Source organism: Echiichthys vipera (assembly GCF_963691815.1).
Source record: "Echiichthys vipera genome assembly, chromosome: 23".
NCBI classification, from domain to species: Eukaryota; Metazoa; Chordata; class Actinopteri; order Perciformes; family Trachinidae; genus Echiichthys; species Echiichthys vipera.
In genome coordinates this window covers 10,504,972-10,521,217 of record NC_139848.1, presented here as the reverse complement: position 1 = coordinate 10,521,217, position 16,246 = coordinate 10,504,972, and the positions used below count along the sequence as shown (strand labels likewise).

The 16,246-nt window shown below is 43.1% G+C and overlaps 1 protein-coding gene across 2 annotated transcripts in view; it reads left to right on the top strand.

The window, feature by feature from the left end:
• zranb3 (zinc finger, RAN-binding domain containing 3) overlaps positions 1-16,246 on the top strand; it is an 87,170-nt gene that overhangs the window by 20,934 nt on the left and 49,990 nt on the right. For both annotated transcript variants that reach the window (XM_083938308.1, XM_083938307.1), the window contains exons 6-9: positions 2,457-2,542; positions 4,114-4,285; positions 9,365-9,499; positions 13,453-13,572. In XM_083938308.1, coding sequence (XP_083794434.1) covers positions 2,457-2,542; positions 4,114-4,285; positions 9,365-9,499; positions 13,453-13,572 — 513 coding nt within the window. The remainder of the gene's footprint in view (positions 1-2,456; positions 2,543-4,113; positions 4,286-9,364; positions 9,500-13,452; positions 13,573-16,246) is intronic.

The window sequence follows — 16,246 nt, the reverse complement described above, 5'->3', positions numbered from 1 at the left end:
TCATCCGCAGCATAAACCTGATAAGCCCTGTCCCTGCCTCTGTGCCAGTCTCCCCACTGCCATCATTACTCACTGTGGCTCTGACATCGAGTTAGCACACAGCTCAGGGCATGCTGCACCGTTCATGATGTGCCCTCATTCCACCCACCTATTATATCAACAGTGTGAGAGGGGAAAATGCAAAGTTCCTGTTGAACAAGTGCTGAATTTAGAATAGCGCTCTCACTGCGGCTGCTTATTCAGATCGCCTCGCCGATGATTACCTGTCATTACTTCAGAAATTGCTGCGAATACTGAAAATTGACAGGGATGTGGTGTGTACACAGAGACACATTGATGTTTGCACGCATGCATTCTTGGAGCTTTGATGCAACCTGTTATGCATACACACTCTTTACCTACTTACTGTATGAAAAAGCCCTTTTTAAAATGCCATACATCCACTGAAGACAGAACAGCTTATACATTTCCACGATGCAAGGATCTCTTGATGACTCAATGTTCACGCCAGCTGTTATTTAGCAGCAGTAGGTTTGCTTAACGTGTGATTTCAAATCAGTCTGACTGCACAGTGGTTTGACCTGGTTAATTGCAAGGACACAAATTACCACACAGTTGCACAACACAGGCCTGGTAAACTAGGTGAAGGACGACAGGACCTTGAATGAGGCGCACACATGACGCACTGTGTGACAGTAGACTAATCATGAGCACAGGTAAGGTCTGTGGTTAAAGCCAAAAAAAGCTCTTGCTACTTTGAGTTATTGTGTTGAGCTTTCAAAAACTAAAAGGTGAGAAGTTGTGGCCACTACTGTAGAATAGTATGCGACCTTTCGTAGGATTTTCATCTATTTAATTGCCTTTTAAGTTAATAGCTATCAAAGAATGAGTTAAAACAATAGTGATTGATCATATGACCCACTATTGAAAGCGCTTCTACTGGCCTTTTTGCTGAATATTCCAATGTATGTGTCTGTGGCGACATTCCCTTGGTAGGGATGTGTGTGTGTGTGTGTGTGTGTGTGTGTGTGTGTGTGTGTGTGTGTGTGTGTGTGTGTGTGTGTGTGTGTGTGTGTGTGTGTGTGTGTGTGTGTGTGTGTGTGTGTGTGTGTGTGTGTGTGTGTGTGTGTGTGTGTGTGTGTGTGTGTGTGTGTGTGTGTGTGTGTGTGTGTGTGTGTGTGTGTGTGTGTGTTTGAGAGGGTAACATATAGGGGACAGACTGGAAGTAGAGAGGTGAATGTGTTTCAGTAAAGTTCATTAAGTCGAGTATACGAGGCACATCTACTGACGCAACGATTTGTTCCAAAATTCCAGTGTAGTGTCCAAAATCTTGTTTGGTCATTCCCTATAAAGTGTACTAATTAATAAACACTATATTGGGGATAGTGAGTGCGTGAATGAGGGAATGATTTCTAACAGCTATAGTGACCATGAACGTGACAAGATGGAGGGCTAACGCCAAAGAGGCCGCCAGAAACAAGTTATCGCAAATGTTATGGAGTACAACTTTAATGACTATGAAATCTTTTTTAAAGTAATAGTTTGGCATTTAGGGAAAAAACAGTATGCTTATTCACTTTCTTCCTGAAATGGAGGAACAGTTAGCCTAGCAAACGGCAGATTTTGTGACACGTGGAAAGTCGGGCTAGCTTTCACCTGTTTCCAGTCTATTTGCTAAGCTAAGTTAGCAGGCTACTAGCCTTAGCTTCATATTCATCAAACAGACGTGTGCTAAATATGAAGCTATTGCCAGCAACTGTTTAGCACAAAGACAAAAACTTCAACCGTGACTATGTCAGGAATATAAATTGTATTAAACAGTTTATTATTTTTAAAATATATATGCCTAGCTCAACAGTTACTGCGGTCATAAATAGCAGCCACAGGGTAAAGCATGTCTCCTGGTGAGGAACTGTTTGTACTCTGTTTTTTGATAATTTTTAATAAATTAATTGAGATCTTTATCTGTGACATGAAACATCTTAAACAGAAGCACAAGTAGAGAAGAGTCACAAATAGACTTTGCTAATTTTATGACCGTCAGTTAGCAATATTTAAAATTAGCTAATATTTTACGGGACAATTGCGGGGTAATGATGAATGCTAATGTAAAATTAGCTCAAGTGGAGAGGACTTATACAGCAACATTTATATAAAGTCAGCTGACACCTGAACATACTGACACTACCAACCAAGTTAGACTGTAGCAGCTAAACCATGAATACTGAATTGAGCAATGGTGAGTTTAATTGTTCATTAATTCATCCTTTGTCTCACTTGACACATTAAAGACACCTGCCTTAAAGTTTTCTAACATTACCAGAGCAAATTTCTCTTTCTTCTCCATCTCTCTTTACCATGCTTGCACACGCTCATACACACACATCCTGTAATACAGTATGTGGTTTAGTATAGAGGACCTGTTAAAGTTATTTTCCTGTCTCTGTATTTCACAGCTTTTCATGCAGATTGACACCCTTTACCCTAAGAAGTTTGGAACCTGGACGGACTACGCCAAGAAATACTGCAACGCCCATTACAGGTGGGACTTCAACACACAAACGACCGGACAAGTATGACATAGTGTATCTGAATAATACTATATATCTGATTCACACACAATATGTTAGACCTACATATCGTAGGTTATATTCAGTAATTCATATTTTTCTGTAACATTTACTACTTGTTTGATGATTTGGCTACAAGGCTTATTGAAATTTTTGCAGAGAGTTAGCTAAGAAAATGTGTAGCGAGAGTCAGCGGGTAGCTAAGCCTAGCATAAAGACTGGAAGCAGCGAGAAGCAGCTGGTCTGTCCAAAAAAGTGCTGCACTAGAATCCCAGTATCGCTAAAGCTCATTAAAAAAGTATGAAAACATCAAGTTGTGGTATTATGGGGGAGCTGGATCGATCCAGGCTAGCTGCCTCCTCTAGCGTTTATGCTAAGCTAACAGTCTCCTGGCTCCATTTCCGCATTTAACTGACAGGCATCAGAGTGGTATTAATCTTTTTTTTATCTAACTCTAACCCTAGAAAGTGAATAAGCATATTTCCTCATTATCATTTAAGCATAACACCTAATTTTGGTCTGTTTTTTATATACGCTATATTCTTGGAACTCGCAGAACTTCAATAGATCTCACCTACCATCAAATTCTTACTCTTTTCAAGTGTCTGCTGGGATAATGTGGGCTGTACCTGAGTGTGGAGTGGCGTTGCTGAGTTGAGGGTGTGTTGTCATTCCAGGGCAAAACTGAAGCCAAGCGGTAAATGCCAACTGGCTGCCAGTTGCCAGTGACTATCAGTTACATGTGTGAACAAACACATCAAATGCATTGTTTTGGACGTCCATCAAAGTCGGCAGCTTGGTCGGGGATGGGCCTGCCGCCATTAATGATAACACCTTGTATATAATAGCACTCACTGCGGCAGGGGAATACCGTCCTGACCCACACATACACATTCACACAAAAGATTATACACACAGAAGGCCACCAGGCAGTGTCATATGAGCAAAGTCTTCCTATCCCCTTCATAATAGTGAAGTAATTGGGGGATATTGTAGCAGCTCAGGAAACAGAAAAGCCTCACAGATGGGAAGTTGCTGGTTCAAATCCTTACACCAGGCAGAAACATTATTTAAGAAGGAGTGAACAAGTTCCCCTTCCTCCAGAAACTACAAGTTTAAATATCGAAGTGTGAAACGGCACATTTTGGCAGTGGCTTGTTAAGTTTGTCTACACTTCCAGCCAATATGGCAGATAACCAGCCTTTGTGTGGAGGGCCAGTTCTATTCTTAAAGTCTATTTGGCAGATACATTTTGAAAGTTGCCTGCAAGTTTTGGGGTAAACCTGCTGCTGTGGCCATTAGACAAAATAGTTTCCTGCTCTGCAAAGTGCCCTTAAGCAAAAAACTGAACCCGACTGCTCTAGAGGAGCTGCTCAGGCAACAAGGCTGCTGTAGTACTGGGCAGCTCCCAGGTGAGAATGTTTAAATGTGTTTAACTTTTCCTTCAGGGCAACGGCATGAATATGTTTTCTTAGGAAGTATCAAAATGTTTACAAAAAACAATCAGCAGCCACAGCTTCGCCTCTCATTCACTCTCCCACAGGTACTTCGGACCTCGCAGGCAGTGGGACTGTCGCGGGGCGTCCAACCTGCCGGAGCTGCACCAGCAGCTTAGTAAGATCATGATCCGTCGTCTCAAGGCTGAGGTGCTCACTCAGCTGCCCCCCAAAATCCGCCAGCGTATCCCCTTCGACTTGCCCAAGGAGGCTGCAAAGGTACATATTTGACAGACTATGGTCAGACATTCATTTCACTGTGCTTATTACACGAGACAAATGTATCCACATTTTCTAGTGCTGCAACTGGCAATTGTTTTCATTATAGACCAATTATTAATTGATAAATAATTGTGTGTGTGTGTGTGTGTGTAGAATGTCAGATAATAATAAGATGCCTGTCGTAATTTCCCAGAGGCCAAGATGACATTATCAAATGTCTAGCTTGAAAAATGACTCAAACGATTAATTAACTATCAAAATAGACCCCAAATCATTTTCTCTTGATTGACTAAATGATTTATCGTTTCAGCACCAACGTTTTCGTACATGCCCAGCACAAATCCAAAAGCATTATGTGTAAATATGCAGTCGAGTGTCCCGTCTCGATTAATGGCGATGCCACAGATTCACGCTGATAGGTAAAATTAAATTCTGTTATCTCCAGGTGTGTATATTCCTCACCACTCAGGGAGCGATTAAAGATGATGCATAGACGATAGTCTCTTACTCATCGCCCTTTCATATTTTGCTGCTTTAACTTTTGTCCCGACTGATTTTGAGAATCGATAGTCGTTTGTCATTTATCAAGCAAAGATGCCAAATACTGACCGTCACGCAAGAACCGCTCGTATGAACAGACTTTTAAGTGGCTTTTGGTGATTTAGAGAACTTGTCACATTCATCAATTTTCTTAGAATTTTCTCTTTGGTACGACCATGACTCACAAGTGCTCAGATAGTCTGCTCCTCTCCGCTGTGGGAAAACACTTGCTTGACTATTAATGAATATGGATTTCACCTTCAACTGCTTGTCCCTATCGGGGTCACGCGCCATGGAGGGAAGGGGGGGGGGGGGGTTCTGGAGCCGGAGCCGGAGCCGATCCCAGCTGACATCGGGCGTGAGGCGGGGTACACCCTGGACAGGACACCAGTCTATCACAGGGCACATAGAGACAAACAGAGACAGACAACCATTCACACTCACATCCACACCTACAGACAATTTAGAGACATCAATGAACCTAACACGTGCATGTCTTTGGACTGTGGGAGGAAGCCGGAGAACCCGGAGAAAACCCACGCACAAAATCCACTGTGAGGCAACAGTGCTAACCACCACACCACTGTACCGCCCGCAAAATCACATATGTAATGAATACCAGTAGCAATAGCTCAGTGTAGAAATACTCAAAATCTTACTCAAGTTAAAATACAAAAAAGTTTTAGAATCACAAAATACTACAAGTACCAAAAGTACTGATTATGCAGAATGGGCAATTTTCAGAATAATGCATTATTGTGTATATTATTTGTATGTATAACTATTGGTGCATTATCATCACTTTAATGTTGCATCTGGGGTTATTTCTATGATTTCATATACTGATGGATACATTAAGTATTATCTTAATGTATGATTATATAACATCTTTGCTTGTTTTGTAATATAATAATAATAATAATAATAATAATATTAATCTGAACCTGCAAAGTAACTTGAGCTATCAGATGAATGTAGTTGAGGACAAAGTTCTGTAATAGTACCTCGAAATGACTCTACTGGGGTAAATGTGCTCTTGTTACTTTCATCATGTTTTCGTCATCATGACTTGCCAATTTCCGTCGTTAGAGAATTTTGGTACATTTTCCAACTTCGTCAGCACATTTCGACACAGAAACTTTTACAGTTCTGTTGTCAGGGAGATTGTCTCACTCCAGCAGCTACGGGCCTCAGGGACTTGACGCAAGTTCTCTGTCAGGGTGAACATAACGGATCCGTTATAACAGCTGACTGTGTAACATACGGAATCATATTCTCTCGTCCATTTCCATGACTGTCACCTCCCCTTGACTGCCTCCTCTCTTTTGGGTGACTTTTTTTTTAAGCATGTCAAAACGTTCCCCTCTTTATTTCTCTTACAGTTTGGCGCTGCTGTGATGATGTGTCGCTCGGAGCTGTATTAATATTTTCAAATTGTTTCCACCGCTGACACTGCCAATTAGTTATGTTTTCATCTGCTGACTTCTCCTCTCGTGTCTAATTCTTCTTTCTACTCCCTGGCAACATCAATAGATTGCCTTTATATAGACACGTTTAGGAAGTAAATTTTCAGGTTTGTATGCTTTAATGTTCAAAAAACACATTATTGTTCCTCAAACTGTGTCTGAATATACCTGTATTCATCCTTTGTCTGAAATACCCCGTTGAGCGTCTGCGTCATCAAGTAGCCCTCCCAATCATGCCCAGTGCGCTCTGATTGGTCAGTACCTCCAGATAATATGTAGGTGTCTGATTATTGTTTGGACAAAGTAGGCAATTTGAAGACGTGTCCAAGGGATGTGGGAACATATTTTGGCCATATTTAAAAACTATTTTCTGACATTTTAGAGACTAAACAATCAACGCGTAAACCAATAATGAAAAATAACCATTATGTGCAGCAGCATGACTTAACGATTAACTGCAACTGGGTGTCATTTCTGCAGTTCATGCTTCTATTCATACATGATGGGTATTGCTACAGTATGAAAACTGCCTAGAACCCCCCTTTAGCCTACACAGAGATACACTGTGTGTTGTGTGTGTTGTGTGTGTTATGGTTGTGTGTGTTAAAAAGTTATGGTTTATTTACGCCTCCCACGCCACACTGGATGCACGCGTGTGTGTGTGCGCACGTGAAATTCTAATGCGGCTCTGACCCGGCCCGCGTGCCCGTCATGTGTGTCTCCTCCACTCTCTACGTTAGGTCACCGGTGTCAGTGCTACGAGCGCTTTAGCTTTCCCCACTGGGAGCAACCGGCACCGAGAACAATACAAATTTAGAAGCATCCACTTTGTCATATTTTTCATCATATCAGCAGAAGTGGGAAAAAAAAACCGGAGGAGCTCTTCCACCGCTAATTATGCACCGAGCCACCATCCAAAGAGTGACACAACAATAAGGGAAGTTGCTCAGAAAAGTGATGATGCTGGATTTTTTAGCCCAATCTCCCTAAATGTTAAGGGAGGCTTTAATTGGGGGGCTAAATATGGTCAGTGTTTCTAGATAGTAGTGGCAATTAGGCCACCGTACGTACGCGTAGAACTGAAAAGTTCATGTCTTATCTTGTTGTCATCCCCGCGTTACTTTCTTATCTCAAGTTGGCCGAAGCAGCAGCCGTAATGCGTAATATCCCCAGATAAATGAGCTCGGAGATCATTCGTCTTTGGTGACAACAAAAAGCACGGCCGGCCGTATTAGCTGTTCCGCTTTACAGTTTTTGTTTTGTTCATGAGATAAATGCGTGAGTGTTTTTCACAGGTACTTGTGCACTGGGAAGAATAGAGGGGCATTTTATCATCCCGGCTAAATGGACTGGTTTTAAGAGACGAGAAAAAGGGAGATGTGAAGTGGTCAGTCCCCCAAAGTGATGGCCATTGTGCCTCCCACATTCACCAAAATGTGAACAATATAAAACATAAGACTGATTCTTTTCCTCTAAACAAAATGTCTTTTGAAGCACAGTCTTGCTAACTGGCGATGTACAGCGTATACCAGGACCACTCACCGGCTCCTCCGTGTTCCTCCTGTCTCATTTTACTCCCTAATGATGGCTTTTATCTTCCACAGCAGACACTTTTTATGCCCCTCCTGCCCTTTACGTTTCCAGCACTGGCCTTTTGTCAGTGTTAGTCTAGTGAATATCATCAAGGGTGGAGTGTTTAGCCACTCAGGTTTTTTTCCCTCTCTCTCCCGGCAGATTATTAAGCAACGCTCGGATGTAAAAAATCTTTTAATTAGAAATAAACATTGAGAGACAGCCCAAACTGTGTTTATGCAGGTGCCGCCGAGTGAAACATCTGAGAGTGAAAACATAAAGGAAACGCAGCTTTGTGCTCCTGCAATATGATACTATTTATTCATCCAACTGTCCTTGACTTTGACGAGGTTTGAATCCACTGAAATGCTAATTATTTCACTAAATAGTGTAAAGCTTTCATGTTCCTACCAAAAGCTTTTTCATTGTAGCGGTCCAGAACGGGCAGTGCAAAAATGCAGTTGTTAAACTTGCATCCATTTTAGGTGTGTGCGCTCGCATTAATAAGCCCCCCCATCTCCCCATCCCTCCATCCCCTCCACCCCCCTCATCATTATGTGTATGTGTGTGCTTCATCACGCGCAGGGCCACCTCTTCCTTCAGCTTGCCATATGGTTTCACAGCTTTGCATCGTTTGAAACGCAGCGCCTAAAGATTTGTTGAACTGTTTGATTAAATTTTTTTTTTTTTTTACACATTTACTGGTGTCGCAGGCTGCATTCAGACAGGTGAAATTGAGAGTTGTGAACAAAAGGCTCAAAATAACCTCCAATGATAGAACGGGTCTGACGTTTGACAAGTTTAGAATTTTCGGGGCTCTTCTGAAGCACTTTGGATTTATTTATTCACACTCTAGTTATTGCAGGGACATTGAATCAAACCCAAGCTTCACAGTGATTCCACAAAGTCTGCTGCTTTTCTTGTCACATGTCGACAAAACATGGTGCATTATAGTTGGAAATACAAAAAAAAAAGTGCTGTTCGCTAACTTTTTATGATGAACCGGGCTAACCTACATGCCGACAACAAATGCACAGCCTCTCCGCGTGTCTTGTTTATGGGCAGGAGGTAGCATATGCTGCTCCTCACCGGCAGCCTCTCCCACTGCGATCCTCTCCGCTCTCCACTCCCGCCTTAAATACTTCTCGCCAATCACCTTGAGAGCGTGCGAGGCGCCTTTTGATTTATTGTACCGGCCCGGTTGCTTCTCCATCTTCGACCCCGGCTTGTCACAAGGCGGCTATAATTGGGAGATGCTCATGACCCACCTAGCACAGCAGCCCAGTCGGAGGGGGGACGGCATCCTTGGGAATTCTCCATCTCTCTCGCGCTCTTTTTTTTTTTTTCCTCCCTCTTTCTGCCTTTCTCTTCCAGGGAAAGTAGGACACCCAGCAGCACCATTAATTGTTTTGCCCTTTATATCTCAAAAACAGTTGAGAACAAAAGAGAGATGGAGAGGATGCAGCCTTACTGTCTTTGCGCTCTCTTTGCCTTGCAGGAGGCCGCAGCCAGCTTCGCCGAGTGGGAGAGACTGATGAAGGGGTTGGGGTCGGGGGTCGCCGCCACGGACAACCCCTTCACTCAGGTCATGGGCCTGGTGACACAGATGTACAAGCAAACAGCTATTGCCAAGGTAATGGGAGACCAGGTGGTGCTAGAGTATATCTTGTTTTAACCCGAGCCTATGTCACTATACAGTATACCTTCGATGATGATATTTCGTTTCTCTGAATCCTCCTAACAAGTATTGTCTGCGTGAACAAATCCTCATAGAAAATTAGAGAACAGAAACTGGATCACATACTAAAGTTTCTTTTGACTTGATCCCACAAACACCGTTCTTGCTAGAACACAAAATGTGGATTGATCCGCAGCTGAAAACATTCCCCAACAAGTCCCCTACTTTCATCCTGTTTGAATGACATTTGCTAAAAAACTACAGTTCCTGTTTGATTTAATACATTTTCTTTTTTGAAAACTATATATTTATACCATTTGTCAAAAAAAAAGATCGGAAATCCAAGTGTTGAAAGGCAGACAAACGCATTTCTGGTCTTTCATGGACTTTCAGGGACACCAGCCTTCTCTATCAAACATCAGAGTAGCTTAATACCTGGATGCTGAGATTGATAGAGCATTTGTGCGCAATGCACTTAAACCTCTATGGCTGGTGAGCAGCAGTCAACAGCCGACAGTAGCTGCTTTCTCCGCTGGCCCTGCTCTTTGTTATTATTTCAAAAAAGCAGGAAAAAATGTTACATTTCCAGCAGCACAGAAAAAGAAGCCGGGGTTTTAGTTTGACCACCGGGTCCTCAATTCATCTAATATTAATTGAAGGCAGCAGTTAACAGGGAGTCTTGTGTCTTTTGTGTCTGATAACTAAAAAAAGAAAAGGGTCCTTTCTCTGGCTCTGCTGTTGAGCAGTAATAAGACGAATTCAATTATGTAGTTTGACATTTTGGGAAATAGATTTTTCACTTTCTTGCAGAGAGCTAGATGAGAAGATCACATTTTTATGTCTGGTTAGCTTAGCTTAGCATAAGGACTGGAAACAGGGGGGAAACGGCTTGCCTTGCTAATAAACTTGGCTCATTCTGTTACTAATTTCCCCAATATTATTAGCTATTAGTACAGTAGTTAAATAATATGAATTATTTTTTCTGCTTTCACAGGGGGGCTTGGCAAAAAAAGAGAACCACTAACTTTTGAACCTTTAATGGTTCAATTAAAGCAATCCTATAAATAACTCCTTGTTATGTCACATTTGGCCAGTACCCTATTAGATAATATGACACTCGACAACAAATTGATCCAAAAATGTAACAAACACCCCTTATAGATTTGTGTTACAAAGATCTTACAGCTATCCCCCGTAGCTTTACATAACCAACGGGAAGTGTGAGGAAAACACACACACCATCACATAATTAGTGTCATATTACCGCATCATTATTTTTCAATGGGTGGACCCATGTCCTGTAGTTGAGCTTCCAAAGGTTTTTCACCTCTATGACTCCTCCGAGAGCCAACAGTTAAAAAAAAATCAGACTGTATGACCCCAGACACTTTAAATAGCGCAAGAACTGGTATAAGAATGCAATTTTTTATTCAGTTTCATGTTTCAGGAAATGGTGAATTGATGGAGCGGCATTATGTTCAAAGCGCTTGGCCGACTACTCGGGGAGATCTCATGGGAAAGCATTGCCATGGAAACAGAGCCTAATGGTCGCCAGCGAAAGCACTTAGACAAAGTAGGGAGTTATAACTGAGGTATTATTTAGTCGCGTCCAGCCTGGCATGATTACACCTTATCTCAAAGTTACACACCGCACTAAAATAGCATCTCTGTGATGTTGTTGCTATGGAAACTCAGTTGGCTCTCAGTTTGAAGTGACTTTTTTTTTAATGAGAGAGAAATAAGCAATGTGGGAAGGTGGCTTGATGCACACAGTATGAGGAAGGTTGGGGTCAGAACAACCGGTGTCGTGTATCTAACAAGCATTTACATTTCTTGTTCCTCAGTGGAAACATCCTTTTCAGATTTACATCAGTTCCTACTCATCTTGATGCTACGGATATAGGCAGTTCCTCAAATCTCTTATATTTGTAGTTTAGTAAACATTTCCACCAAATATAGTATCCCTCTCCGATCATCTGCCATGTTCAAGAGCTGGCGTTCCTCTCAATTAGCCCGACGCCCTCAGCCATGAGGAGCGCGGCCCGAGGTTAACGAAGACCGGAGATAACCACCGAATGCAATCATCGACACGCTGCTCGCTCAGCCTGCCTCCAAGCTTGGATCTTTTCTGCGCTTGGCGTTGTTTGCTGATTGGATTTCTGCTCAGTTTAGCCTAACACTGGACCTCCTTTCATTACAAAGCCCCCTCCTCACCAACCCCCCTGCCCACTCACTCACTCACCCACCCACCCACCCACCTCAAAGCCGATACTGCCGGCCCGGTCTCATTTCCTCTCCTATTGGTTTTTAGAGCCAGACACACTTTCTACTTCAGAAAAAAAAAATGCCTTCTTTCTTCTTTTTTTGGATCATCAGGAGGGGTGGAATGGTGTGATAGATTCACACATCTATGTCACTCTGACGAGCATCATGGCCCCTGCCTGCCTGCCAGTCCGCCTGGCGACAGAGCTGCCAAACGCCTTTGGGGTATTTTTATTGCTTTACCCGCCAAGCATCTGCTCCCAATTACCCAGAGAGGACAGCTCTGATGCTGGACTTTAAAGCAAGCTAACGGGCCGCTTCAGACAGGCGAGAAGTTTGTGCACTAATTAAACTCAGCGGAAGGAAGCCGGCGAAGCCAAGCCGTCAGTAATGAGGACCCCCCAGATCAGAACGGGGTCGGCAGGCCTGGCGGAGAGATTCATTATCAGGCGCATTGGCTAATTATCAGCAAGGCGAAGCAGAGGTTCTCCCACCAGAGCAGGTGTGATGGCGGGAGAGGTTGTCAGGTTGCAGGAGGTGTGGAGAATACAGGGGTGGGATTCACACCGTAGAGAACGGCCTGTCTCCAAAACCGTCTCGTAAGGGCTCTGTTTGACTCAAATCAAAACTCAGTATTTCTCACTAGTTGGTGCTATTCTTGGCCGACTTTTTGGCCCGGGGCTCTGAAAGGAGCCGAGCCCGGATGCTCAATGACACGCTCATACAGCACATCCACTCCGGCTTTTTGCAGAAAGGTAGCGGGGAACGGCCACGGCCATCACAGTGTGATCGCTGGGCAGCAGCGCGCGGTAAAATGATAGATACGGATACCTGCAGGGTACAGTTAACTCAGCCGCACTTCTGCTGCTTTCTTTTTTAGATAGTTTGCTTCACGCTGTCAATCAGGGTCAGAGACTTAATCACAAATGAAATGCTCTATTTAAACTGTGATGATTAACTCTTAGCAGGTAAAATAAATGCCAGGAATACATAAAAACAGGATTAAATGAGAATAAACCAAGAAAATAACTCAAGAATAAAATTGCTGAGGACTCAACTTTCATTTACTGCAGCAATTATAACTGCAGCTGTCACTTTGACACAAGCCCAGCCTTATATATATGATAGTTTGCAAGTCCTGAAAAAATCCAGTCAAACTCTTATCCTTAATAAATCTTATGTGGTGACATTTGAAAAAAAAAAAAAAAAGAGTCCTTTATCTTTATTAAGTTGTTGGTAAATTAATCTGGTTGTTTGTGGATCAAAAAGGTGAATTTTGTTGTATCTGGTGCGTCCACAATCCAAAAAGAAAGAGCACACACACCAATCATATCTAAGTTATTGATTTTCCCTCACTATCTGCGAGCTGACAAATGCGCCCCGGTCGCTCTGTGCTCTCTCCTTTTAAAGTCTGGATCCTTGGCATTCAATAGAGAATCGATCACGCAGAAAGGATGCTGCGGTGATTAATTGACTTCTTCACTGATCTAGCCGATTCCTCTGTGTGTGGTCGACCAGCGAAGTAGATGGATTCAGTAGCTCTCTTTCATCTGTGTCTATTTCTGTATTTGTGTGTGTGTGTGTGTGTGTGTGTGTGTGTGTGTGTGTGTGTGTGTGTGTGTGCGTGCGTGCGTGTGCGCGGCCAGGCAGGAGCTGTGAAGGACTACATTAAGATGATGCTGGAGGCAGAGCAGCTGAAGTTCCTGGTGTTCGCCCACCACCTCACCATGCTGCAGGCCTGCACCGAGGCCGCCATCGAGGCCAAGGTAACCCCGGGCGCTCCGCGGGCAACTTGATCTTCTTAAACGTCGGGGGGTGGGGGGTACTAAGCAGCTACATGGAACAATGGAATAACGTTTTCTTCAGAGTTGAATTTCTGTTCTTCCGCTGTTCTCCCTGCTGGAACAAATTGTTCCGTATCACACACACACAGCCTTGAAAATCATTGGACTCCTCACCCACAACCTTTTCGGCTCTCGATAAGAGTCATCACACACATGACACTTACTATAGCACATGACCCGTGTTACCCCTCGACCGATTTTTCACACAACACGTCCCCACTGCTGCAGCAGCTCTGAACTCAATACCCCGCTGATGGATATACATGGTGCATCACCATTAGTATGTGAGCATCTCTGGCTATACGTACAGATGTATCTATGTTCCTGAGACATGGGTCAATGCACACAATTAGCCTTTTTCCACCATGTGAATTTAACGAAACGCAATCTAACATGTATGACGTCGGAGCAAACCAAAGGTTTGACATGTTAGACTCTGCTAACGGTCACCTAACAGCCCCAGCAAGACCTAGGATTTCAGAGTAAACCTGAAAAATCAGTAACTAATTATATCAGCTCCTCTTCCCACAGCTGCTTACCTGATACACCTACAGTCACGTAAAAATATCATAGTCTTGCTGTCCTTTAAATTACGGTATGTCTGAAATGTCCTGGTTTGTAAAATAATCTATGACTCAGTAGGTTCTTAAAGGCCCCATACATCTTTTTTTTATTATAAAGCAGGTGGAGGTGCTGTATAAATACTGTGAAAGTATCAAAATCCTCAATCCACAGCGAAATACACACAGCCCGTATTCAGAAACTGTGCCTTTAAACGAGCCGTCAGGACTTCTGTACTATATTTAGGTAGAAAGTGGTGCTACAGTGGCGGTAAAGTCATTCACCAGCTGATCAGACACCAGAAAAGCATGTAAACATGTTCCAGTAGAAACCCAAAGAGTTAATCTATCAGCAGAACTAGAAAATAACTAAATTAGGGTTAAGGTACAGTCACTGAACGGTGTCACCTAACCATTCATTTTCTTTCTTATTCTATTCATAATTTCAGAGCTTTTTGTCACCAAATCATCAGACAGAGAACCAGCTTGAGCTGTTAGAACACGATCCTCTTAAAAAAGCTCATATCTGGTTCCCCTAAAGTTCAAACTCGAGTTATGAAATGTCAAACACTTTAAAACAAGACGGAGCTCCGTTTCTATATAGTTGGTATTTCATCCATCCATCCATCCATCCATCTTCAACCGCTTGTCCCTATCGGGGTCGCAGGGGTGCTGGAGCCGATCCCAGCCGAGTTGTTATTTCATTTTGGCACAAATGTTTATGTCCGTCATTTCCATTTGAGATTTGAAAGTTTGCTCCAGCTGCAGAGACCTGAATTGCCCATTAACGGTAACCTGGAAGCGTTAAAAGTGCAGGGTCCGTTCATATTTCACTCTTCTTTCTTGGCTAGGCAGAGGTAATTGGCCCCATACTTTCATACTCTTCCATCTATAGTCCTGCTGTGATTATAAGTCAAATTCTTGCTCTATCTGTGATTAACTTAGACAGAGTACAGAGCACTAAGCTCACAAGTTGGGTTTGTGCTATAGCAGGGGCTTACAGCAGATGTTCACAGTCATGGGTTATTTGCATCTCACACGTAAATGCTAAATTCAGGTTTACACTTAATTGCAGGTACACTTTTTAAGTACCCAGAGCAGTTTATTATTAAGCGTCTATTAAATAATCTATTAATCATCATCTAAAAGTGATTGTTGAAGAAAAGTCTACTTCTTCTCTCCCAGAAAGTAAACTTTACTTCCACAGTTAATCTCCCAAGGCGTGTTTTCACAAGTCATCACGAGCAAACGATATCTCTTAGCTCGGTGCTGGCAACCCGTGAAGCCTGTCTGCGTACGCGCGTGTGTGTTTGTGTGTGACACAGGGGTCGAGGAGGTGTTGTCGAATTCAGTGCAGCAGTACGACGTGTGATAGCACATTCCTCCGTGAGACGCTCGCTCTCTGGCGCGTTCGCACTCACCAATTAACAGAGACGGGGCTAAAAAAAGCAACGACAAGCAACGATTAGTTATTTGAAGTTCAGCAGAGACAAGTGACGCCCCGGTCACATGACGTTATCGCCGCTTTCATGCTCTACACTTTCTCACCTGCTGTAGAACCGGTCGAAGGGTTCGCATGATAAAGTTTTAAACTAGTAAATATAGAGCACTACGCGCAACTGATGAAACAGCAGGTTGATTTTTTATGGCCCGGTGGATGCTTAGTTCTCGGTGAGCACTTTTATGTGACATTTACTTTTTCCAGGAAAAGTCTAACAGACCTCTGTGTTCTTTCTCAGCGAGGTTCCTGCTTCATATTCATGCTGCCACAGTTCCATTCACACGTGGGAGCTGCACAGTACGAACACCGAGCAGCCCCGCGGGACCGATGGACCCAAATCAAAAGAGTGCCGTGGCCGCGACGCATTAGCAGCTCAGTGAATGTCAAGTTCGGGTTTAATGAATGCGCTGCTCTCTTTGTTTGGTGTTACAAAAATATTGTGTTATTATGACTATTTCTCTCATTTTTCTTTCAAAGAAGCTTTTTTATTTACTGGAGCTAGTTCATGGCAGCTCCCCTGTTCAGGTTATCTATG